Source organism: Bidens hawaiensis, unplaced genomic scaffold, assembly GCF_021521415.1.
Source record: "Bidens hawaiensis isolate Kalapana, Puna unplaced genomic scaffold, B.hawaiensis_p1.1 tig00009623_1, whole genome shotgun sequence".
NCBI classification, from domain to species: Eukaryota; Viridiplantae; Streptophyta; class Magnoliopsida; order Asterales; family Asteraceae; genus Bidens; species Bidens hawaiensis.
Window position 1 is genome coordinate 93,277 of NW_027491722.1, and position 25,988 is coordinate 119,264.

A 25,988-nucleotide genomic window follows, 5' to 3' on the forward strand; every position below is an offset into this window, starting at 1 on the left:
TATCGTCAACTTTAACTTTGTATTGGTAGACAATAAATGGTTAACATAATGGTGAAGTAGCATTTCAAGTTCACCAAACTTTTCAAGCCCTTTTAAAGCAATGCCACATTTTTAATTTTTGACTTTTTTGGTCAAACTGATCATTGTCAGTTATCAAACTTTGATATTTCTTTTCCATTGTTAGAAATATGTTTGTTAAATATTTGTTGTATATGGATAATGAGTCAACATGGGCTTTTGTTTTCTTATTTTTCCAAAAAAAAAAAACAAAAAAAAAAAAACTGGTGAAATGTATTTTAACTTTTTGTTAGTCAAAGTGTGTACTCTGGTCAACTATTGTTTTGGGGCTGATTCGGCTTAATTTAAAAGAAGATTCAGTTTATTTATATGATAGACAACGTGTTTCTTCGGATCATAGATTGATTACGTGCTTGTTTGGTTGGAAACGGGCCATATATTGTTTTCATACATGAAAGGCATCTATGAAATTTTTATTAGGCAATATCTCACGCGTTGTATCAGGTGGTGCACTGTGCCACATTAGATATTCAGTTTCAAATTGGAATTTTATTAACGGGTCAAAATTGAATCGGTTTTGTCAAACAAATTAAAACTGTTTGCTGAATATTTTATTGTTTAAATTGAGTAGTTTTAAGTTGTTTCGACCGCTCGAACTTGCCTCATGATTGGTTTTTCAAGCTTGAGCTCGGCTTGGACTCGACTCATTTAGGAAATTTTCATTCATTTTTAGTTATATATTTATCCTTAATTTTATTAATTAACTAATTTTCAATTATGAATTTATTACAATATTCTGTTAAGTTGAAGAACAACAATGCTACTGAAACAACAATGGTATCAACAACTTGTATTCGAGCAGTAGTTGTTTGCTTATCAGAAGTTAAACAATTAGTGAAAGAATTTGGATGTAACTTGTTATTGTTTAAGCTCAATGCATGTTGAAAATATTATGGATATTTCTTACATTGTTTGTAAAATTTAAACGATAATGTGGTGATGAAAGTCTTATGCTTTCAATATATTACATCATGTAATTTACATTGTTTAGCAATTTGAACTTTTATTCATCGTTGTTAGATTGTTTTGTGTATTTTTTATTTTGAATTATTTGATAATTTTGAATTATTTGTTAGGGTCATTGGTAAGGCGTGAATGAGCCGACTAAAAGCTTGGTTTACTAAAAACTTTTTAAGCTTGACCTAGTTCTCGGTATTACTACAATATTATACGATTAAGAAAACTATGTACAATACAATATATTGCAAGAGGATAAATAAAGTAACAGGAAAACGAGCATCGTGTTGTAAATTGTTGTCGCCGCCGCATCGCGCGGGTTTCATACTAGTATAGATATAATATAATTAGCACACTTCTATATAATAATAATCCTTGAATAATTAATAATGTAACTGGAGGTACCTTTAGAAGGCTTGATGGTCGGAGAATGTAAAGCGAGGTTGTGAAATGTTAGGGTTTGGGTTTTATATGCAATCGGCTTAGGTGTCAAGTACGGCTTGAAGCCAGCAGCAGCCGGTGAAAGTGAAACGAAGCTATGGACAACACTTTCCATAACAAGATAAAGCTCGGAGGAGGAGGCTTTCTTTTCTTCTGCCGATTTTCTTGGGTTTTACTTTTATTTATTCGCAACATCCAAGTTTTACATACCGTTCAAACCTTTCATGGTTTTTCTTTATTTTTTTCTTCTTATTTTGTTATCTTATATTATTGTTATTATTTTTAGGAATATTGGATTTTAATAATCCATATTAAATGGTATTCGCCGATAATAATCCCTATTCGTTTTATCGTCACTGGCGGTCCCAAATTCAAAATAGTTGGCCTCCAATGGTCCCCCGTTAAATATGACTTAACGGTGTTATTGTTTTTTTTTAATTTCAAACTAATGTTTTAGGGCTTTTAATCGTTAGGAGTATACGAGTCAGTTGGTGTAAAATTTAGTTTGAAATAGTGCTTCAAAATGACGAAACAATGCTTCAATTCGGGTGTTTAAACTTACAATTAACCAAAATCGAGTCGTTTTGATCATTGTTTCGAGCTAAGTTTACTCCAATCAACTCGTATCCACTTAACGATCAAAAGCCCTAAAACATTGGTTTGAAATTCAGAAAAAACTATAACGCCGTTAAGTCATTTTTAACGGGGGACCATTGGGGGGCAACTTTTTTGAATTTGGGACCGCCAGTGGCGATAAATCGAATATGGATTATTATCGGCCAATACCAGTTAATAGAGATTATTAAAATCCAATATTCCTTATTTTTATAACATATTTTTATATTTTTTAAGACTTAGGTCTGTTTGGTATGAGGTAATGGAATGAATGAAGGAATGAAATAAACGTTGTAATGGAATGGGCAAATGAATGAAATAAATGACTGTATCTTTCTGTAATTACTTTGTAAACTCCCCCGAATGACAATTCCTTTCTTATCAAGGTTGCATGTAATCATGCATGGGTCATAGTCACAAATGAGTTACACACAGTTGTCGTATTTTGGGAGGGAACTCTAGACTTGAGCTTGAGTCATTCAAAATTGTAACATCACGGAAAATATCGAGCCAAAAATGTCAAGAATCAAAGTTAAGGGACAAATTCTGTAAATTTCCAAACTTCAGGGGCTTAAATGAAAAATCTGTTTTCTTGACCCATTGCGCTACGCGATGGATCAAGAGAGACCCCCATCGCGTATCGCGATAGAGTGTCTGACACGCAGTGACACGTGTGCCACCTGGCACACGGTGGCAACGTCTGCCGCCACGTGGCAACACGTTCGCCACGTGGCGCGGCGCCTGCCACGTGGCAGGTCTACACAGTGACTCAGCTAACCTATATCGCGATACGCGATAGGTTAGCCAGGGAACCATCGCGTGCCGCGATGGGATCCAAAATCAGCCTATAAATAGAAGGCCACGAGTTCAGATCCATCACACCTCAATTCACACATATTACTCTCTCTAACTTCTCTCTAGACCTCGAAAAACGTGCCCTCGATCCACCTCGTTTTGCGGGATGCCTCGTTTTCCGTGTCCAATATCTCGATACTCGTATCACTCCCCGACAAACATTCCAAACAAGAAGGAGGTGCTGTCTCGACGTCCCGACAATCATCTCGAAGTGCGTGCCATGAAGAGTTGGTGTCTCGATTCGCGTGCCCAAGTGGAATATTGATTAAAGCGTGTGTTGATAAAGAATAGAGTTGAAGTGCTGCCCAAGTAAATAGGGTGTATTGAGCCAACAAAGGTAGGCATAATGCCAGAATAAAATAATAATATAATATTATAAGGGCTTAATACCCCAAGTCGAAATTATTCTCGATTAACAAAGAAATATATAAAAAAGAAAATAAAGAAAAAGGAAAATGAAATATATAATGTGAGTATATATATGTCACACCCCGACTTTGGGCCTAGGCGTGTGACCACAAGTTGGTACCTGTTTTGTAATATATCAGAGTTTATGGGTTAATTTTAGCGGAAGACTTTAGGTTGAATATAATATTAATTTACATTGAAAATTTACTCGGGAATTGAATACCCGAGTATTGGTTTACAAAAGATATGTTTTCATATTACAAGGATTTTATATCAAAAACGGAGCCATCTTGTACGCGTTTCTATCTTCAATAAGACTCCAATCCTTGTTAATGCTACTTATGCTTAGTTACCTGCAATGGGTTGGAAAAATACGTCAACTATATGCTGGTGAACACGTATGACTCAATAAAACATTTGAATGGCAATATAATACAAATATAGTTTTCTCTACAAGCTCAGCAGAAGCATTTCTACTTCTGGTCTATGTACCACCGCCCTACACACACAATTGTTCACGAGCAACGTAGCCCTTTTTTCGGGAGACTAGTTATGACCATTAGCCCGCGGCCACGTAGCCTTAGAATAATTAGGCTGAACGGTTATGTTTGGATCCAGACACATGTGTATTCGGTCTGAGTTGACTTTATTTTCTATCTTGTATTATAAAGTTTTAGAGATTACTCGATCTCATGTAGACATTGATTGACTCGTTAAGACAAACACCCGTTCGTCTCATTGAGTATAAATATATTTTGACTGATCAAAAAGGTTTGAACGTATTCACCTGTACCGTCGGTGTTGTAAACCTTGACTGATTGATTGATCGACTGTGAATGATATTAACCTATACATAAATAGGTTTGTATGAATGTTTTGAATGATAAATTGTTTATCTTTGATTGTGAATGAAAACACTTAGTTTTATGTGACGTTTGATATAGCATGCTTTGGCCTAATAGGTTCTATCACGTTAGTAAGTTTCTCCAGGTAAGTAAACGGGTCCCTCGGTTGATTGGGATTTATGCGAATTACTTTTCTTTAGGCAAGAAACTTACTACTAATGATATCCCCCTTCCAGTTATTACATGCCCGTCAAAATATATCTTTTGTTTAACATTACTTCATCATGAAGTAACGTTTTATGAAAATATGATTGTGAATGAATGTTTGTAAAATATGATCAAGGTTAAAGGCCATTGCCTCGATTGATAGTCTAAGCTATAATTCAAATAACTTAAACATAACTCCTACCTTAATTCGGATGCTTAGATTGATAACACGATAAGGCAGGACTTGATCAACTCGCTTATGTGATTGCTAGCTTAATTCCAACTTCGTTTCTTGCACGTATTACGAGAAAATGGCACGTCGGCTCGTCATGGCTATTGAGCACGGCCCCTAGGTTAACTATGTGAAAATGAAGGTGAGTTTGAGATGAATGGGGTTCATACCCGTCCTCCCCTTTTATAGCCGTTTTTGAACCCTATCGCGATACGCGATAGGTCTCTTGTGGCCCGTCGCGTATCGCGACGCCGCTATTTTACACAGCCTTATGTGGTGATGACACGCGGCCTGTCATATTGCGCCACGTGTCGACACGGTGTCCAACACGTGTCTGGTGACTCACCAAGCCCATCGTGCTACGCGATGGGTTGATTGTTACCCCGTCGCGTATCACGATGGGAACAAATTTTCAGAATATGCACTTTTGGTCCCTGTACTTCCTAAGTTATTACTTTTAAGCTTAAATTAAAGAGGGTAACGCGGTGTTACATCCTCCCCACCTTTTGAATAATCTCGTCCTCGAGATTTATTGGAATAGATTGGGATACTTTTTCTTCATTTCTGACTCGAGTTCCCACGTATACTCGGGTCCTCGTCTTGAATCCCATTTGACTTTCACGAGCTTGAGTCGTTTGTGTTTGAGAAACTTGATTATGTTATCTTCTATTTTAATAGGTTGTTCCACAAACTTAAGTTTTTCATTGATCTTAACATCTTTCAATGGCATAGCAAGGGTTTCGTCGGCTAAACACTTACGCATATTAGATACGTGAAACACGTCATGAATGCCTTTCATTTCATCGGGTAACTCTAGCCGATAAGCAACTGGTCCAATTCTTTTAAGTATTTTGAATGGTCCAACGAATCGTGGACTCAGTTTTCCTTTCTTTTCAAATCTTACTACACCTTTCCAAGGCGACACTTTCAATAAAACTCTATCGCCTTCTTTAAACTCTAATGGCTTGCGACGAACGTCCGCATAGCTCTTTTGTCTATCTCTTGCTGCTTTTAATCGTTCTCGGATTTATATAACTTGATCAGTGGTTCTTTGAACAATTTCAGGTCCTGACAACTAACTATCACCTGTTTCTGACCAACATACAGGTGTTCTACACTTTCTTCCATACAATGCTTCAAATGGTGCTGCTTGGATACTCGTATGATAACTGTTATTGTACGAGAATTCCATTAGCGCGAGATGAGTGTCCCAACTTCCTCCTAAGTCGATAACACAGGCACGAAGCATATCTTCCAACGTTTGAATTGTACGTTCACTTTGGCCATCAGTTTGGGGATTATAAGCAGTACTTAGGTTTAATCGAGTCCCCATAGCCTTTTGAAAACTTGACCAAAAATTTGAAGTGAAACGACTATCTCTATCAGAAATGATGGATAGCGGCACACCATGTAAGGATACTATGTTTTCGACATATAGATGTGCTAACTTATCCATACTAAACGTTTCTTGAATTGGAATGAAATGGGCAGACTTAGTAAGTCTATCGACAATAACCCAAATTGCATCATTTTGGCGTGAAGTTTTCGGTAACTTCATGATGAAATCCATAGTTATCATATCCCATTTCCATATCGGGATTTCCGGTTGTTGTAGTAATCCAAATGGATTTTGATGTTCAGCTTTCACTTTAGAACACGTCAGGCATTTAGCTACATACAAAGTAATGTCTTTCTTCATCCCGATCCACCAATAATCATCTTTTAGATTATGATACATCTTGTCGCTTCCTGGATGCATCATGTACTTTGACTTGTGTGCATCTTCTAAAATCTTATCTCTTAGACTTCCGACCATTGGTACCCAAATCCTAGTACCAAGTCTAAGGATTTCGTCATTTCCTTTAATCAACTGATCGATTGTACCATTTTCTTTTTCGGCTTTAATGTTTCCTTCTTCTAGTGCCAACTTCTGAGCTTCTTTGATTTGACTAGTTAGATCGATTTTAAGTTCTAATCTAAGAGCTCGAATTCTCTTTGGCTTTTCATGTTCTTTTCTACTTAAGGCGTCAGCCACTACGTTGGCTTTCCCTTCATGATATACGATCTCACAGTCGTAATCATTAAGTGTTTCCATCCAATGCCTTTGTCTCATATTCAATTCCTTCTGATCGAATATATGCTTCAGACTTTTGTGTTCAGTATATACCGTGAATCTTACACCATACAAGTAATGTCGCCATAACTTCAACGCGAAGATTATAGCACCCAATTCAAGATCATGTGTGGTGTAATTCTTTTCATGAGTTTTCAATTGTCTCAAAGCATAAGCAATCACTTTCGTTCCTTGCATCAAAACACTTCCCATTCCCGTATGCGAAGCATCACAGTAAATGATAAAGTTTTCTAGCCCTTCTGGCAAAGCCAGAATCGGTGCATTAGTTAAATTTTGTTTTAGTGTTTCGAATGCTTCCTCTTGCTTCGGTCCCCATTAAAACTTAATTGCTTTCCTTGTAAGTGAAGTTAATGGGACAGCTATTCGAGAGAAATCTTGTATGAATCTTCTATAGTATCCGGCTAAGCCTAGAAAATTCGGACTTGATTCGGTGTCTTGGGTTTCTTCCATTTGGTTATAGCCTCAATCTTTGTTGGGTCTACTTGAATACCCTTCTCATTTATAACATGACCAAGAAATTGTACTTCGGACAACCAAAATTCACATTTCGAGAACTTGGCGTATAATTTCTCATTCCTTAGGGTTTCAAGTATGATCTTAAGATGAACTTGATGATCGTCTTTGGATTTTGAATAAACAAGGATGTCATCGATAAAAACAATAACAAACTTGTCCAAATAGGGCTTGCAAATCCGATTCATCATGTCCATAAAAGCTGCTGGGGCATTAGTGAGTCCGAAAGGCATCACAGTGAACTCATAATGTCCATATCGGGTTCTAAAGGCTGTCTTTGGTATATCTTCTTCTTGCACCTTCAATTGATGATATCCCGATCTTAGGTCAATCTTGGAAAAACAACTAGCTCCTTGAAGCTGATCGAACAAGTCATCGATTCTTGGTAATGGATACTTGTTCTTGATCGTGACCTTGTTCAGTTCTCGATAATCTATACACATCCTCATCGATCTGTCCTTCTTCTTTATGAACAAAATTGGGGCTCCCCAAGGTGAGGAACTCGGTCGTATAAATCCTTTCTCCAAAAGTTCATCTAACTATTTCTTTAGTTCTTTCATTTCCGTTGGTGCTAGACGATAAGGTGATTTGGCAATTGGTGATGTTCCTGGCATGAGGTCGATTTTAAATTCTACTTCTCTATCAGGTGGAGCTCCTGGTAACTCATCAGGAAATACATCTTGAAATTCGGACACGATTGGCACTTCCTTCATCTTCTTTGGTTCGGGTTCTTTGGTTACATAGGCTATGAATGCAAGACATCCCTTACCTATGCAATGACTTGCTTTAGTCTTGGAAATGATTCGTACTTTTCCTCCTTCTTTATCTCTGGTTATACGAATGGTTTTGTTATTGGGTGTTCGAATGTCGATGGCTCTATCGTTACATAGGATACGGGCTTGATTAAATGATAACCAGTCCATACCTAAAACTACATCAAAACCTGCTAATGTCATGGGTAACAATCGGACATGTATGACGTGATTGGCTAAAGAAATTGTAGCATTATCTAAAGCCTCGGTTATTCTACTTACGTTACCATCAGCAGTCTCGACTTCATAATGTTTATCTAATTTAACTAAGGGCCCATTTAATAGACTACAAAATTTATAATCTATAAAGCTTTGGTTTGCACCCGAGTCAAATAAAACTCTAGCATAAACATTATTTATAGGAAACGTACCGGTGATCACGTCCGGTATGTCAGCTGCTATTTGAGTGTCTAACATAAAGACACGAGCGTTTCCTTTCTTGGCATCGGTCTTCGTACCGCTGCCACTTGCTCCAACCGTCACCGTCGTTAGTTTCTTTTCGAACACTCGTTGCTATAATGTCCCTTCTCACCACATATGAAACATTCTATTGTTTTTCTTGTGCAATTTGCTTCCACATGACCCGGTCTCTTACAAAAATTACATGTAACCGAGTTGTTTGGTCGAAGACATCTTCCAAAGTGTCTCCTACCATAAGTCTTGCAAATGGGGTGACTATACACAAATCCCCCTCTCTTTTCTTCTCCGTCTTCTTTATCTTTTCACCCACACTTGTTTTTCCATCATCCTTCTTCTTCTCATCTCGGTTCCTCAACATCCCGTCCATTAAATATCCGGCCAACTCCATGGCAGATTCCGTTGTGGTCGGCATATGTGATCGAACTAAGTCACAGATTTCTATTGGAAACCCGTAAATATAGCGCGTCACTTTATTGATTTCAGGAGTGACCAAGTGAGGTACGATCCTACAATACTCAAGAAACTTAGTGTTATATTCCTTGAGGTTGGTTCCCACAACCTTGTGGTTCCACAGCTTGGTTTGAATCTGATCCATTTCGTTAATTGGACAGAACTTCTTCATTACCATAGCTTTTAATGTTGTCCAGTCTAGATTGTATAAATTCTCTCTACCCTTGATTCCAATCAGGGTATTCCACCACTCTAATGCCTCTCCCTTGAACATCTGGGAGGTATATTGCACCTTCTCACTTTCCGTGCACTTGCTAATCAGCACAATTGATTCCATTTCCTCCAACCATCGGAGGGTATGTATCACTCCTTTATCCCCGTGAAATTCTTTGGGGTTATAGACTTTAAACACCTTGAAATCACAACCTTCATGTATTTTAAGTTTCTTTGTCTTTTCATGGAGGTTGTTTTCCGCAGTCGAGCTTTCATCACTCGCTTCTTTCTTTTTCGGTTCTTTTTCTTTCTTACTTTCTTTCTTTTCCGATTCCTTTTTCGATTCTTTCTTTGATTCTCTTTTCGAAGTAGCAGATTCGCTTTTACTTCGACTTGTTCTTTTGTTGGAATGCGAGGCAGTACGACTTTGATCATTCTTCAATATTTCATAGATTGGATTCACAGCCTCTTTTATTAGACCGCGGATACCAAGCACATAATTTTGTGGTATGGCTTGTATATTTTCCGCAGTTACTTTTTCTTGCATGATTTCTTCGATTGTCTTTCCTTTATTGTTTACTTGAGTTTCTTGATTACTATTTGCTTTAGACATGCTGTTACATGAATAAAACAAAATTTCAGAAAATACACACTTATATTACATTTATTTATCTTACAAGAAAAAGATCATAACAACTACAACAGTACATAGCTATGAGTTCTAATCCTTAATCCATTTTGTAACAAGATTTTTCATCTTGTCACATTTCTTGGCAATCTTTCTCCCTATTCTCTTTTTGTCCACTTTCTCGTTTTTCAGCTCGTCCATCACCGAATTTGGCGGGTTCGGATATCCCGTTGGTGCGGATGCGGCTAGAAAGAGATAAGCATTCTCTTGTGGATAGAGATGCGGTTTAGCAACGTATGCATGCATTTCTTCATCGGGGATGTTGTTGGTGTAAAACTCCTCGATGAGATTTGCCTCCTCCCGAATCTCTTTTGCTTGTTGGGAGATCGATGGTATTGATCCCTTATAGGATAGAAAATAAGGATATTGATTCTCCTCGTCTTCTTTCTTGGAATCCTCCTCTTCCTCGGGATCTTCCTCAGATTCATAAGGATTTTTGATTGGCGATTGAACTGATCTATTTTTGTATGGTAAGATGACCCTCATCTTTGGCTTTCGACTTGGTTCAGCTATAGTCGGTGGGATCTGGTATTGATAACCCAATGGTGGTGATCCGAATTGCCATCTTCTTTGATCAGAGTGACAATTCATCCAGCTTGATGATTCCGATTCAGTTTCTTGATTGATTTTACTCTGTACCTCCTGTTCCTCGGAAGGATGGTATGTTGGAATGTCGGAGGAGTAATACTGGGGAACGTTGTCCTCGGTATTGTCTGATATTTCGATTGGACATTGTTGACTGCCTGGGAGATACACAGGTTGACTCCCGTACGGTAACACCGGATTGATTGGTTGATCACGATTGAAAAAGCTAGTGTAGTAACTATTGCTACTTTCCATATCGGATGGTTCGTGATGATTGTCGGTACTGATCGTATGGCTACTCGGTGTCTACGACCAAAGTAGTTAATATAAGACATCTGCACTTTAGTTAGGTTAGGGATAGGAGGTTTACCAATCCTATCTTATCCCTACTGATAGTAATAACGATGATAATAGTGGTTAAAGCCTAGGTACTAATGTTTAATACCTAATTCACTGAAACCGATGGCTCTGATACCAACCTGTCACACCCCGACTTCGGGCTTAGGCGTGTGACCACAAGTTGGTACCTGTTTTGTAAATATATCAGAGTTTATGGGTTAATTTTAGCAGAAGACTTTAGGTTGAATATAATATTAATTTACATTGAAAATTTACTCGGGAATTGAATACCCAAGTATTGGCATAACGTGAGTGTGTGGTAGGGAAAGCCTATACGTGCCTCCGTTATTAAGTGGCATAACGTGAGCGCGTGAGAGGGTAAGCCTCTATGTGTTTCTGTAAACAAGTGGCTAAGACGTAAGGGGCAACTAAGTGGTTAAGCGGTAAGGTGAACAAGTTAGATAGATGGTTGTGTATCTTTGGACACGTATATAAATGTATGAAGTGGTTGTATGGTAAGTTGCTTGATTAACTAGAACTCACTCAGCGTAGCTGACTTTTAGTATGCACGCAGGTGAGCAGACTAAGGAGCTAGCATGAGGACGGCACATGGCATGGATTGAACGGCTGGCATCTGAAGATAGAAGAAATGATGTTTTAAATATGATGTTTTAAGTTATGGTTTTAAAGATAAGGTTAAATGTTTTGTAACGAACGATTGATGTTTTATTTATTCCGCAAAAGTTTTAATTAACTCTGATTGTAAGAACTGTGTTTATGAGTAAATCCGACGTTAAAGTGAGGCACCGAGAACGGGGCCTTACAGTTTCAACAACACATTAATTGCGCAATTTTGAATCCTTTTTTTGGCATGCGTCGTTTTCTTATTATGGTAATTTCAAATCGAATTCAATAAGTAAGTTGTATAATTGCCCCTATATGTATACCTAAATTTGATTGGATATTGTTCTATATTTAAGATCGGCCTTTGTTAACTATTAAAGATTCATAGTTCTTTATTAATTAGGTTTTTTCGTTAATTTTTTTAAGGTTTTATGATATATATTATTATTATTATTGTATTCAATTTCAAAAGGTTATTTACGTTAGTGTTCTGATTAGGGGTTAGTTTTCGTTATGCCTTTGTTGGTTATTGAAGATCATTTGAGGTTTATGATCCTGATAACAAAATCATGACTGGATAAGTTGCTGAAACTTTACACCTTTTAAATCATGTACGTTTATTATTATTATTGTTGTTGTTGTTGTTAATTGTTATTAGTAGCAGTAGCAGTAGCAGTAGCAGTAGCAGTAGCAGTAGCAGTAGTGCTATTATTTTGTATATGATTGGAGCGGTTTGTTACAATGGAACTTTAATTGATCTAGAAGAAAGCCATAGCTGCTATTCATCGATGTTAAAAGATCTGATTGCTATAAGTACAATGTTTTACAACTATTAATCTTTGTTTCTATAGGTTTGACCACATCCAGATTCGTCTTGATTTTATGTTAGATGCTTTACTAATAAACTCGCGGGTTTATTTAAATTTTTTATATTATTATAAACTTGGTTGAGGCCTATGTAACGAACTCCTTGCAGATCCATATGAGATACTAAAAGAAACATAAGTCATTAATATTTAGTCTAATTGTATAAATATAAAAAAACACTTCATACAATTTGTGTATTATATTATTTAACATTAAAGTTTATAACAACACCTAATGTAAACATACCGTATGCAGCTAATGTAAACATACCGTATGCAGCTGGATTGAACGATTTGCTTGGAACTTGCAACTTATATTGGTGGATGTTGAAGAAACAAAGGGAACGATGATATGTATATTTAGTCATAATTCCATAAATAATAATAATGGTTTTTATTTTTCTCATTTTACTTTTTTTTCCAATTAATAAAAATATTTAGCAAACTAGATTTTTAAACACTAAATTTGGACAAGGGTTGGATTTACATGTTTTATTTGTCGGTTAAACGATTTTCTTAGACTTTGCTTTCATATTTTTTATAGTTCGTCTTTACAATAACCGAAACTTTTTTCATGATTTAAAAATATTCCATCTTAAATGGTTTTATATCCGTGTTTCAATGTCTAATACCTCATCTTTAAAATATTTTTTTGGCCCACTAATTCATGTTTACGAATTTGTGTTGGCACCGCTGATACTAACCGAATTTGGGTTGCTTCGCAGATGTAACGTGCCGGTTTTTTTGGTTCTACCTATGATAATTTGTTGTATTTTGACATTGACGGATTTATTTCTTTTGTTTAATTTCAATGTTGTAACTTGATACAGACTGACTTTGCATTGACTTGCAATGAGTATATGGTTTAATGGTTTTACTTATGCTATTTTGTCGATTCAACGGTTCATCACGAAACGTGAGATCCTAATCCTAGCTGTTTCTTAAAACAAGACTTGTTACATATTTGTTTGTTTTTTGCTACGAGACTCGTTTCCTCTAACCATATGGAACTGGGCATCATTTTGTACACCTTTTATATCATTAAACCAGAATCACTTTGGTAGGTGTGTCATGTTTATGTTGTTAGATGGGTTTTGTGAAGGACCAGAAAGATGGAATCACCTTCGTTAGGGACAAGGTTTCTTGTTTCTAATACATACTCCCACAACAATTTATTTAACGCAAATGACCAAATCATTTGACCTTAAACAAGCCAAGCAACACGAGTTATTCAATATCAATTTAATAAAATTTCATATAAAGTCAAGATTAAACGAGCGTGGCTGCGTGGGCTCAAATATTATACACAGCTTAGTGATTAATATTTGTTATAAATAAGCTAATATTAAGACGGTCTATAATTGGCCCCATATCGTATTGAACTATTATAAATGGAGTTGAATTATAACTTACAAATAATAAAATCTTGGCTCAACCTAAAGAAGCTCGTTTACAAGAAGCCGATTTCAGTCTTTCGATGTGCTACGAGCGACGCATTTCTCGATACCCTAGATTGAGATATTATTAAATATAAATACAAAACTATCAACAAATGTATTTTACCATGATTCAATTTTCGAAGTCTTATAATAATAAAAATGTTAGAGCTTTATGTGGTGGATCGGATATGTAAAAAATATTCTGTAGTCAAAAGGGGTAAAATGTTGCTTCTAAAAATGTTAAAACATGTGCAATAACTTCTCTTGCAATACATTCGATACAAAGTACATACATAAGACATGAATGTGACGAGTGAATGGCATGACCAACCACTTATGTCTGACAATTTCCACCCGTATAATATCATGATGCAAATTAAAACATCAAACTATAAAAGTCAAATGCTTCAAAAGCCATACAGATGGTCAGATGTACTCTTAATGATTATGTTTGAACCATTTCATATAAAGAAAAATAAAAATTATTTTTGAAATGTATAATATGAAACTTGTTCGGTCGTTTGACCTTTGGTTAAACTTAACACAATCCAAATTAAGGGTATGAGTTCCAGATACAACACAAACTTCACGTGTTTGAGAGAATCCGGATAAAACTGAACAAAAGCACTATGGAAACAGTTTGAGAGAAAACGGTTTAAAAAACGAACACCTTCGTTGAAACCGGTTATAACCGAACCGATCATTTTCCACTTATAAACCAATTTCTCACCTAACCTATTTGAGCAAAAACTGATAGAAACTTTCTTTGACCAAAAGTCCGAAACCAACCGGTTTGGGCCCAAAAACCAATTTGGGCATCTCTAGCGAACACGTGTAGCTAAGAGTCATTTTGGGCCAACCTTGCAGGCTTATGGGTTGACCCGTTTATTTTTTATAATTATTGTAAATGTATTAAATACCCATCAGATGACTTTGTGTAAAACTTCCAGGTCCAAAGAGAAAAGGGAGCGAGAGTGTTTTAAGCAACCGTAACAAATAAAAAACTGGCACATTACCATAAACTTATAAAGCATAATAATGCAGATAAAAATTATATGTTTTTCTTACATAATGCACTTAAGTTATATAGCAAAAAATGGTAAGAAAACCTGTTAAATACGCGTATAAATCTACTGCTGCTTGTAGAAGAGAACATAAGCTTGGTCATGAAGCACTTTGTTTGTAGGAATATCAATAACCGAGGCGTCATCATAACGCAGCCATTTGCCACTTGAATGCAAAATATCACAAGTGTAATGACCCTTTGAAGGCTCCCTCCCATGATGAGTTATTGTTGCCACAAGTTCATACTTTCGACCCTGTATACAAATTGTAATTTTATGTCCATTTCGAAGAGATTTACAGGTAATGAATGAGTTAAATGGATTATGAAAACAATGATATTACTATGATGTATTTGAGAATGATGATACCTTGGTTGTGGGGGAAACGAGCAGTTCACGGTTAAGAATGAGGTGGAGAGGGAAGTAGACAGGTTTTAGTAATTTGGTGCTCCCTTGGCTTCCATAGCTAAAGCGCATCAAGTGCAGTATTATAATTTCTGGAAGCTCGAGTATCCTCACTGATTTGCTCGCACTTACCAACTCAGCCTGATAATCAATCGGATGAACACATTTCAGTTATTAACAATCATCTACGTTAAGGTTCATAATCATGTTGAACTCAGTTATCTATTTAACATAGCCTGGTCAGGCAGGGTGGGTCAGCTGAGGTAACTGGTTCAAAATGGGTCTGGGTTGAAACAGAACATTTCAAAAAACGTATATAACGACTAGAAAAAAGATAGAATCCCAATTTGGATTTTAAACAGAAACATTTCCTCCCTGTATATCTATCGATTCCTAAAAGATGTTCTTTGCAAACTAAGACTGCAGATTCTGGATTCCTTTTATTTGCATGGCCTGTCTTAAGTGAATCAAAACAATACGGTGAGTATTAAAAAAAACGACTCTAGTATATTCTTAACCCAGAAATAAACAAACCAAAATAAACTAATAATAAAAAACCGACTCTAGAATACTCTTAACCCAAATCGGACTCCATCCCAATTCTAACCTGTTTCACATGTGAAACCAAGTTACTAAACGGTGAAGTCTAACACTAAAGCCTTACCATTTGTTTCAGTTAGTGTCACTCGTCATGTTAATATTTGTAAAATAGACCGTGATTAATAATATCTGAAGTTCTGACTTCTGAACTATGATTAAAATGGAGGGAGAACCATCAATACATAGGATACCAGAAACTAGTAACAAAACCTAGATAAACCTAACTCAGGCCTGTAGGCTAAACACAATTAAACCCTGCTACAAATAGTCAAATATATATTTAACAGTATTGAAGCTTTTGATAACCAAAAGGTCGCTTGCGTCGACCATATTACTAATAAACCTCTAAGCATATATAAAACATAAAACACAAATTGTAGAATATACAAGATGTAAAAGGTGATAAAAAAGGAACATGATCTAAAAGAGATGGTAAGGGAAAATAGGAAAACTGAGATTATAGAAAGTTCATTCAAATATTAAATATATTTAGTAAGGTTTCTCACTTGTATATAGAGAGACTTCCCTCATCATTCTAATTTCAGGATTCAGTTAAATTTTAATGCCAGTTTCGAAATCTAATTTGTAACAAATTGGCCATGATTAACATCTATGCTCTAACTTAAGGATAGGTGTTAATTATAGTTATTAGTGTGTTATTATTAGGGTTTCTCTAAGGTTTCTTTACATATATATTGAGGGCCCCGTAGGCCCAAGAGGCCAAGAAAGGTTTCTCTAAGGTTTCTTTACATATATATTGAGGGCCCCCCTACATTCTAATTACAGCTTTCAGTTAAATACAAACTTCAGTCTCTTTTATAAATACAATTGCCAAGTGATGCAGATAAATAAAAATTTGTATTAATAACAATTGCCAAGTAATGCAGATATAAAGAAATTTATCATGATAACAATTGCCAAGTGATGCAGCTATGAAAAGATTTATCATAATAGTAAAAACATTGTACACCACATACACACTATAAGTATGGTACCTTTCCTGCTGATGACGCACGGTACCCTTCAAGCGTTTCTGGTGCAGAAAAAAGATGAAGTGCATCCTCAATGGTATGAACAGGCTCGGGACATATATTAAGGTGGAGTAGAAGAAATGGCTCTATAGTAGCCGAGGCTTTATTACCTGTTTAGATTAAAAATACAAGTGTTAAACTGCAAGAAGCAAAATTATTCTTTTAAGAATTGATCAAGGAAAAAAGAACAGTCAATAGAAAGATGATGAACACAATCTTAACATAACTGCATAACTGATAAGTTCACGTCATCCTGACATTAGGGCTCATGCTGAATATGCAACTGCTAAACTAACAACCTTCTGTATCATGATTATTTATTCTTTCTAATTTAATGAAGCTAGATAATTTAAGAACAGGTTTTTTAATGTTTTACAGCGCACAATCTCTAACATGAATTTAGAAGTTGTAATCATCTTAAAACAACTTCTGATGAGAAAAATGTTAATGAATTAAGAACTGTAACTAATAAACAGCAGTAACTTATTTTTGGATGAACATCCAAAGCTTGAGAAGAGTACTGTTAATATACTTTTTCTTTGAAACCTTCATGAAAAAAATGTTACTTTCTCTCAATATTGTAATTTTATTACATGAAAAGAACATAAACTCAGTTAACTATAATAAAATATATACTTTGCATGTCAAAATCAGTTTCAAATTTTAGCTCTAACAAACTAGTAAAATGGTGCTCTTGAAACAAGTGAGCAATGCAACTTCTTTTTGAGCCAGATATGAGCGTAACAGGTTATATGTGTGTACAGACAATACACACAGTATATAAAGATACCTCTAACTTACCTCTTGCCTTCACAACACTTCTCAGCTGACCTCCAAATATCTCACTTAACTTTGAAGGAATAAAACTCTGTTTTCTGGTAATTGCGGTTTTGTTCTTTGGACCAACTGTCTCCCAACTCTCATCATCTTCGTCGCTCACTGATGAAACCAGTGAAACTTTTCCTCCGTTCACAACAGAAATTTGTCCTTCAAATTTAAGTAATTCATCATGCATTTGATGCATCACAAAACTTAGGAACTCTTGAGCATCCTCTTGCCTGGAAAAACTTCAACTCAGCACAAAAGGCAGCATATAAAAGTTCATCAAAATACCAAATATATACAGACATGAATTAACAAGAATCCAAAAAACAAACCTTGGTCTCCCTGAAAAGCTATTTGGCATATCTGGTGAGAAATTGTTCAAAACAGACTCAAACATGACTGGTCGCAAAGGCTTCCCAGTTTCCAGAACAAACTCATCTTCTTTCTTTGAACGCCTGCCAGGTGGCATGTCAAAGCCAGAAATGAACTCAACAAATGCATGTAATGTCGGGTTTCCAATCTGAAATAAGGTTAAAAAACAGCGTAATTCCAAAAGGGTACACTGCATTATGAATTATAATCACTATAAAAGATAAAACTGTATTCTACCTCAGGTATCTTGCGCGTTCTTAACTCCTGTAAAAGATTTACAAATGGAGAACAAGCTAAAAGAGCTTGAAGAGTTGCATTCAGAAAGCACAAGTTTCCTGAGTTGATTAAACCTCGAGGCAGTAACTCAGTTGCAGTTGTGTACGGAATAACAGATGGACTGATAATACGACATTTGGTATCCTTTACTTCCAGAGCTTCAACCTGAATTGACTTGTCAAGACTTCCGGGTACAACCGATTCATTTGGTTCTTCATCTTTTTGTTTGTGTTCTTTTATACCATTGCTAAAGGAAGGAGAATTCAAATCATGAACGCTCCCATTTTTATATACAACTTCTTTGGTGCTATCTTTCTTTACAAGTTTTGATGGTTGGGGCTTTTTGGTAATTTCAGTTGGTATGTTGTTAAATCCCACAGATCTAAGAGTTTCAGCATCTAGAGTACCAAACAATAACTGTACACTATTCTCGTTTGGGGAACTTTGCAGTGATTTGGTCTCATCCTCAGTAAATGATCCAAACACGAACACCTAAAAGTGGTGAACAAGATATATCTATCATTGAACATAAGAATAACTTTACATGTCATGTAATTGTATTTATCAACTAGAGCCAAACCAAATTACTTTAAAGACATATCAAATCAGTTGAAAGTTAGAACTTTTATTGACAAATGAACAGAATACAGTTTGAAGTTGCTGCTCAATAATAATCTGTAATAATGTTACAGCAATAAAATTGCAGAGCTATTAATAGTAACTTCAAGATATTGTTACTTGATCAAATGATGTAATCATATTAGAAAGATAAACAAACATAAAAACATTACACTCATTAAAAGAAAGATGATAATACATCCCTAACAGTCTTAGAAAAACAGATATAAAACTCCCGATATGCCTTATGCTTCATAAAAAATTAAAAACTTCACACTATTAAAAAAAAGTTACTAAATAGCTTCATCAACTTCACAACAATTACTAACAATAACATGACGAATGAACAGAATACAGCTTGAAGTTGCTGCTTAGTCACAATCTGTAATAATGTTACACCAACAAAGTTGCAGATCTATTTATAGTAACTCCCAGATATACTTGATCAAAAAATGATGTAATCATATTAAAAAAAAGTTACTAAATAGCTTCATCAACTTCACAACAATTACTAACAATAACATGACGAATGAACAGAATACAGTTTGAAGTTGCTGCTTAGTCACAATCTGTAATAATGTTACACCAACAAAGTTGCAGATCTATTTATAGTAACTCCCAGATATACTTGATCAAAAAATGATGTAATCATATTAAAAAAAAGTTACTAAATAGCTTCATCAACTTCACAACAATTACTAACAATAACATGACGAATGAACAGAATACAGTTTGAAGTTGCTGCTTAGTCACAATCTGTAATAATGTTACACCAACAAAGTTGCAGATCTATTTATAGTAACTCCCAGATATACTTGATCAAAAAATGATGTAATCATATATAAACAGACATATAAGCCATAAACTTATGAAAAGAAAAATGATAAATATATTCCTAGCAGTCTGACAAAAACAGAGAAACAAGTTTACACCATTAACAAAAGTTGGTAAATAACTTCATCAACTTCACAGGCACAGAAACGATGTGGAAATTAGGATCAAATCTATAACATTCTTTTGCAACAAGAAAGCACCAAAGCTAAACCTAAAACTAAAAACTTAACCTAATTTAGTGACACACATAACACTGTAAAGCTATTTCTAGTAACCTATAGATATTACTTCAAAGACACATCCAGTCAGTTGGAAGTTAGAATTCTTATCGATGAATGAACAGATTATAGTTACTTATAATCTGTAATAACGTTACACCAATAATGTTGTAGATCTATTTATAGTACGTTAGTAACTTCCAGTTCCATATATTGTTATTTGATCACATGATGGAATCATATCAAAAGGATAATTTCACAAATTATGATATAAACAAACTTTGCACGTATTGAAAGCAAATGATAACACATTCTTAGCAGTCTTACAACAACAGTAAAAGAAATACCTAAATAACAGTTACTACATAGCTTCATCAACTTCACAGCAATGAGTAACAGTAACATAACGATGTACGAATCGTAAATTCGGATAGAATCAATAACATTCAGCAGCACCACAGTTAAAGCTAAAGCTAAAGTTAACCTAATTGAGTGACAGTGACGAATCGCACGAATTAAACCTAAAATCCGTAACTCGATAACTTCTTCCACAAGATAAGTAGCACAAAATGAGTAAATCGGAGTGAAATTAAAGGAAATAAGCTTACGTTGTGGTCAGTCATGTTGAGGAAATAAGATCAAGGACAAGTGTTGGCCATGGAGTGTGACAGAAGAAGACTGAGGCTCTGAAGTGTGAGCAGAAGCAATGGAAGAAGAAGACATATGAATGTAAGGGCAAAATATGATACAAACTCTGGTGCGCAGTGAGATTGATTATATGTATATGTATATGTATATGTATATGTATATGTATATGTGTATGTATATGTATATGTATGATGATAATGATGATGATGATGATGATTGGGTTGGAATTAGGGTTTTTGTCTCTGCCTGTAATTCTTTGGCGATTGGGTTCAGAAAGTAAGGGAATGGTCAAATTAATTGGTGTTCATGGTTTTTACCAAAATACAAACAACACATTTTAACATTATTTGTATGTTTCAATAAGTTAATTTTATTTATATCGGGTATCATTACATATGTGGAGCGTTTATTTTATAGATGTTTCAATGTTGTGAAAGCATAATTTATTTTTATAAACCTTGATTAACCCATCCAACGAATCAAAAACTTTGGTTATTTTTGTGAGTACAATGATTAGAGAATAAAGTTTCATAGTTGATATGGAATCAGCTAATTATAGACTACATGTTAGTATTAAATTAGAGCATCCACAACAACAAACTCGTACAAACTGACACCTCATCGCCACATTATCGCCATATCTGATTTCAATATTTTCTCAAAAACCTCACTTTTTTCCCACAACAACAAACCAATTAAAAAAATATTAATATATATATAGTGTGTGTATATATATGTATGTGAGAGAAAGAGAGAAAGTGGGCCACATTTTGAAGTCCTTTACAAGTTTGCAGAACAGGACTTCATTCACAACTTTAATTGCTACAATGGTGAAGTTACTTTTTTATTAGTTTGCAGTGGTGCCATATAAATTCAGACAAGGGGGTTTTCCCCTTGTATATGCTCTTAGTAAGAGCATTCTTATCCCATTTTTCATCCTTATCTCTATAATTACACTAAAAAATACTACATTTCTCTCTCTTGTTTAATTAAATAATATTTTTATACCTTTATCATTACAGTTTTCTCTCTTCTCTACTCACAACCAATCCAACAAATATTAAAAAATAAATAGGGGCAAACAATGTTTCCCCAAATTTACAAAAATCATTACATTCGTCTCTCTACCCTATAATTTACACTCACAACCTCACCCTATAATTTGCAAACTCCCCATACATAAATATAGGGGATGGGATGAGAATGCTCTAAGGTTGTGTTTGTTTTTGCTTATAAGGTCTGCAAGGAGCCTATGTCTGCGGGCGCGCAGACATAAGCTTTTGAAGACTGTTTGTTTTTAAAAAAAGATCTAAAAACTGTTTTTATTGTCTTAAAAAATAAGCTTTTTTCACTATCTTCACACTTCTTAACATCATACCAAGTACCAACACCCAATGTCCAACACCACGACCACCCACCGTCCGCCACCACCACGACCATCCACCGTCCGCCGCCACCACCACCCACCACCACCGTCCACCACCACCACCACCACCCCGCCACAACCATACACCACCACCATAGTCCACCACCCACCACCACCGTTCATCACCACCACCACCCTTTGTCGGCCACCATCACCGTCCACCACCACAACCGTCCATCACCACCACCCCCCGTTCACCGCCTACCACAATCGTCTACCACCACCCACTTCCATAGTTCGTACACCACTACGAATTATTTTAGCAGTCTACAAACATTAAATGACTTTATTTACTGTAATATATATGATTATGCAGACGATTTCCAGTTTATAAAATAAACAGTATTATATTTTCAGCTTGCAGACCTTCAGACCACATCTTCAGTTGCAGACATTAAATCAGATGAAATCAGATTGCAGACATATTTTGTCTTCAAAAACAAACAGCACCTAAGTAAATCATCTAGTGTGGTTAAACATGCAAAAGCAAGTGTAAGGGGTTACGACGGTTCGGTCTTAAATATCAAAATATATATAAAGAAAACATGTCGTGAGGGTGTATTCAAAAATCAAGAAAAAGACATATCATTACAAGAAAAAGACATGTCATTATTAAAGAGTGTTGAGGGCGCAAGTCGCAACAAATAGATAAAAAAATAACAAATAAATAAAATCATGGTAAAAAAAATGAACAAAAGTAGATATAAGGCGACCCATACACTAATACTAACAATGAAGGTGTACAAATCGAACCCGCATCTAGTATGTGTACATGTGGGTGGGTTTTGTATATGTATATATAAAACCAACGAACTTTTATACACACTTTATCGACAAAAAGGTATTCTTGAATATTGATTACTCATATACGCATGTCTACCGGATTAAGTGTTCACATGCCTTTATAGTATGCATCATTTGAAAGAAAAACTTCAAAAGCTAATTAAGTAGGGAAAAAAATGATGAACTTTGCTTTTGCTTGTGAGTATTAAACATATGTAAAAAAAAGGGAACATGGTACTCATTAGACTATAAGAGTTTAAACCCCATAGGAAAATAAGATGTTATAATTGTGGTCAAGATACTTCATTTAGAAGTAGTAAAAGAACCTCTAATTTTGTAAGCAGATGAATAGTAAAAACTCGTCTATTTAAGACTTACTAAAAAGTAAAAACTCGTCCATTTAAGACTTTTAAATGTTAGCTTTTTATCTGTAATGCGTTGAACAATCAAGTAAATATAATCGTTGCTTTTATAATTCTTAATAATATGTCATGTTCTGTGATTTTTTTAAAATAAAATTATAGATATTAGAGTTTCATTAGACTAATTAACGATCTTGAAAGACGCAAAGAGTCTTAGAATGCTTATTTGACGATGTTGAGGATGAAGAAGACCAATCAAGTTCAACTATAAATACTCACATTTCGACATATCTATCATATAATAGGTTAGTGTAATCATGCGTAAGTGCGGGGACCTAGTTGTCGTACTTACAAACCTAGGGGGTTATTGAGTTAGTTTTCTTCCTATTTTGTATGGTTATAAATAGGGTTTATTTGTAGTTTTCACAATAATCAATACAATAATGGTTTAGAATTGAATCTTATTGTCAGCCTAAATACCGATCAACACCACCGGCGGCGCAAGGCATCTCTGATCGAAGATCGAGTCCGACGAGGAAGGCAATCACATCTGGTTGCAAGACCTCCGCGACGGGTTCTGAAGACAGATCGGAGATCAAGAGCGGCACCCGCAAAAGAAAGATTTGGTGTTCGTTGAATTCCGGTGGCCCATCTAAAATTTTCCGACAAATTGTTTGTAAGGTGTTGACGGCAAAAACCAAGTTCCGCAAGAAAAAGTCAGCCATCTCCACGACTGTAAGATTTCTTTGCGATAGGGTTTTGTAGCAGGTGCGATCGATTGATTGTGTGGTTTGGTTACGAACGTTGGTGTATCTGTTTTGTTGGCGGAAAATCAAAATAGGAAAGCTTGTGAGGTTTCTTTTGGTTCATTGATAAAAGCAGGGTCACGAAAGTCAAAAAAAGGTTTTCTTGAAAACAAAGAGGGTTTTGTCACAAGCAGACAAAAGTGCATTAAAGGGTTTTTGTTTGTTTTGTGGACACAGCTAGTTTTTTTGAAAAGCAGAACACGAATTTTTGTTTTGCTTTCAAGTCACATACCATTATTAGTTGTTCAAGCTTTCCAAGGAAAGTTGATTCAAGATTTCGATAGAAGTACCAACGATTAGCAAAAAGATGGGTGATACTAGTGGGCCAAGTAATCAAGTCGGTTTTCCCAAAGAATCGAGTTCCCTCTCGATTCAGTTTCCGATTCTTACGACCACCAATTACACGATTTTGACGGTAAAAATCAAAGCTATCTTCAAGGTTCAAGGGTTGTTGGAGGCTATCGAACCAAGAACGGGAACGGTGGTTGACCCGAAGATAGATGGGTTGGCAATTGTGTATCTTTATCAAGGCATGCCGGAGGCTTTGGTGATGCAAGTGGCTCACCTTTCCACCGCTAAAGATATATGGGATGCACTTAAGACTCGTTTCGTTGGGGTTGATAAGGTTCGAGAAGCACGTATTGAGTCTCTTCAACATGAGTTCGATGTACTCAAGATGAAAGAAACGGACACGATTGATGACTTCTCGACCTAGATAAGCCAAATAGCTTCCAAAGCAAGTAATCTTGGAGAACCGTTTGAAGAAAAGACCCTTGTGAGAAAGCTTTTGAAGTCCGTTCCGAGAAAGAGGTATATAGCGATTGTTGCTACTATTGAACAGTTTGTCGATATAAAGACCATGACGTTCCATGAAGCTGTTGGACGCCTAAAAGCGTTTGAGGAACGATCTGGAGATGAAGACAAACCCATGTCCGGTAAGCAAGAACAACTCCTATATACATATGAAGAATGGAAAGCTAAAAGCAATCAAGAAAGGCGTCATGGGAAAGGTAAGATGGGAACCGAATCAAGTCAAAAGAACAAGAGAAAGGGTAAGGTTGGTAAGGTTGTGGATCGGGAAAAGAAAGAACCCCGAGTGAAGAAGGATCGGTCAAAGATTAAATGTTATCGGTGTGATAAGCTAGGGCACTTTGCCACGTCATGTCCTAACCGAAACAAGGAGACGAACGATCAAAGTAACCTCGCTCAAGATGGCGGACCGGTTCTAAACATGATGACGGTAGCTCGGAGTAAGGAAGATGTATTTTTTCTAAAAGAAGGTCGGGTTGATCCAAAGCAATATGCTTCAACCCCATGTGATAAAAACACATGGATTCTTGATAACGGGGCGAGTAACCACACGACGGGAAATCCGGAATGGTTTTCCAACATCGATCGCAACAAGACCGGTAAAGTAAGTTTCGGTGATGGTTCGTGTGTTGAAATCGAAGGTCGGGGCACGATAGTATTAGAAGGCCAAAGGGGAGAACAACGAGCCTTGAGTGACGTTTATTTTATTCCATCTCTCAAAAATAATATTATAAGTCTCGGGCAATTAGACGAAGGAGGATGCAAGATCGGGATACAAGATGGTATCTTATGGATACTCGAACAAGATGGAAGGCTTCTGATCAAGGTACCGCGTTCCTTCAACCGGGTTTATAAAATTAATTTAAAGGTTGTTTCTTCGGTTTGCTTACAAGTCAATTTTCATAATGTTGCATGGATATGGCATGCTCGATTGGGGCATTTGAATTTCGATGCCCTTCGGGGACTCTCGAAACTCGCGGATGGAGTGCCAAGAATCGAACACCCGATGCAAATTTGTGATGCATGTATGCTAGGTAAACAAACAAGATTCGGATATCCCGAAAGAATCTAATTATCGTGCAAAGGTACCGCTCGAGCTCGTTTATGCCGATGTTTGTGGCCCGATTACTCCCGAAACACATGGTGGCAACCGATACTTTTTACTTGTTGTTGACGACTACACCCGCTA

General features: G+C 36.0%; 1 protein-coding gene across 1 annotated transcript; it reads right to left on the reverse strand.

The window, feature by feature from the left end:
• Window positions 1-14,806: 14,806 nt before the first annotated feature.
• On the reverse strand, window positions 14,807-20,642 carry LOC143533201 (ubiquitin carboxyl-terminal hydrolase 24-like). The gene is made up of 7 exons (XM_077028056.1): window positions 20,573-20,642; window positions 18,256-18,786; window positions 17,979-18,166; window positions 17,623-17,879; window positions 16,786-16,931; window positions 15,155-15,331; window positions 14,807-15,040 (listed from the first exon to the last, which is right to left on the reverse strand). Exons 1-7 carry the CDS (start codon window positions 20,585-20,587, stop codon window positions 14,852-14,854), a joined length of 1,503 nt encoding a protein of 500 aa, XP_076884171.1. The 5' UTR covers window positions 20,588-20,642; the 3' UTR covers window positions 14,807-14,851.
• Window positions 20,643-25,988: the final 5,346 nt, after the last annotated feature.

What these genes read in the sequence shown, in the direction of transcription:
- LOC143533201 (XM_077028056.1), bottom strand. An exon ending in GAACGCGCAAGATACCTGAG is followed by an intron (nt 18,167 to 18,255) that starts GTAGAATACAGT and finishes ACCTTATTTCAG; the next exon opens with ATTGGAAACCCGACATTACA. An exon ending in GTGCGTCATCAGCAGGAAAG is followed by an intron (nt 15,332 to 16,785) that starts GTACCATACTTA and finishes ATTGATTATCAG; the next exon opens with GCTGAGTTGGTAAGTGCGAG.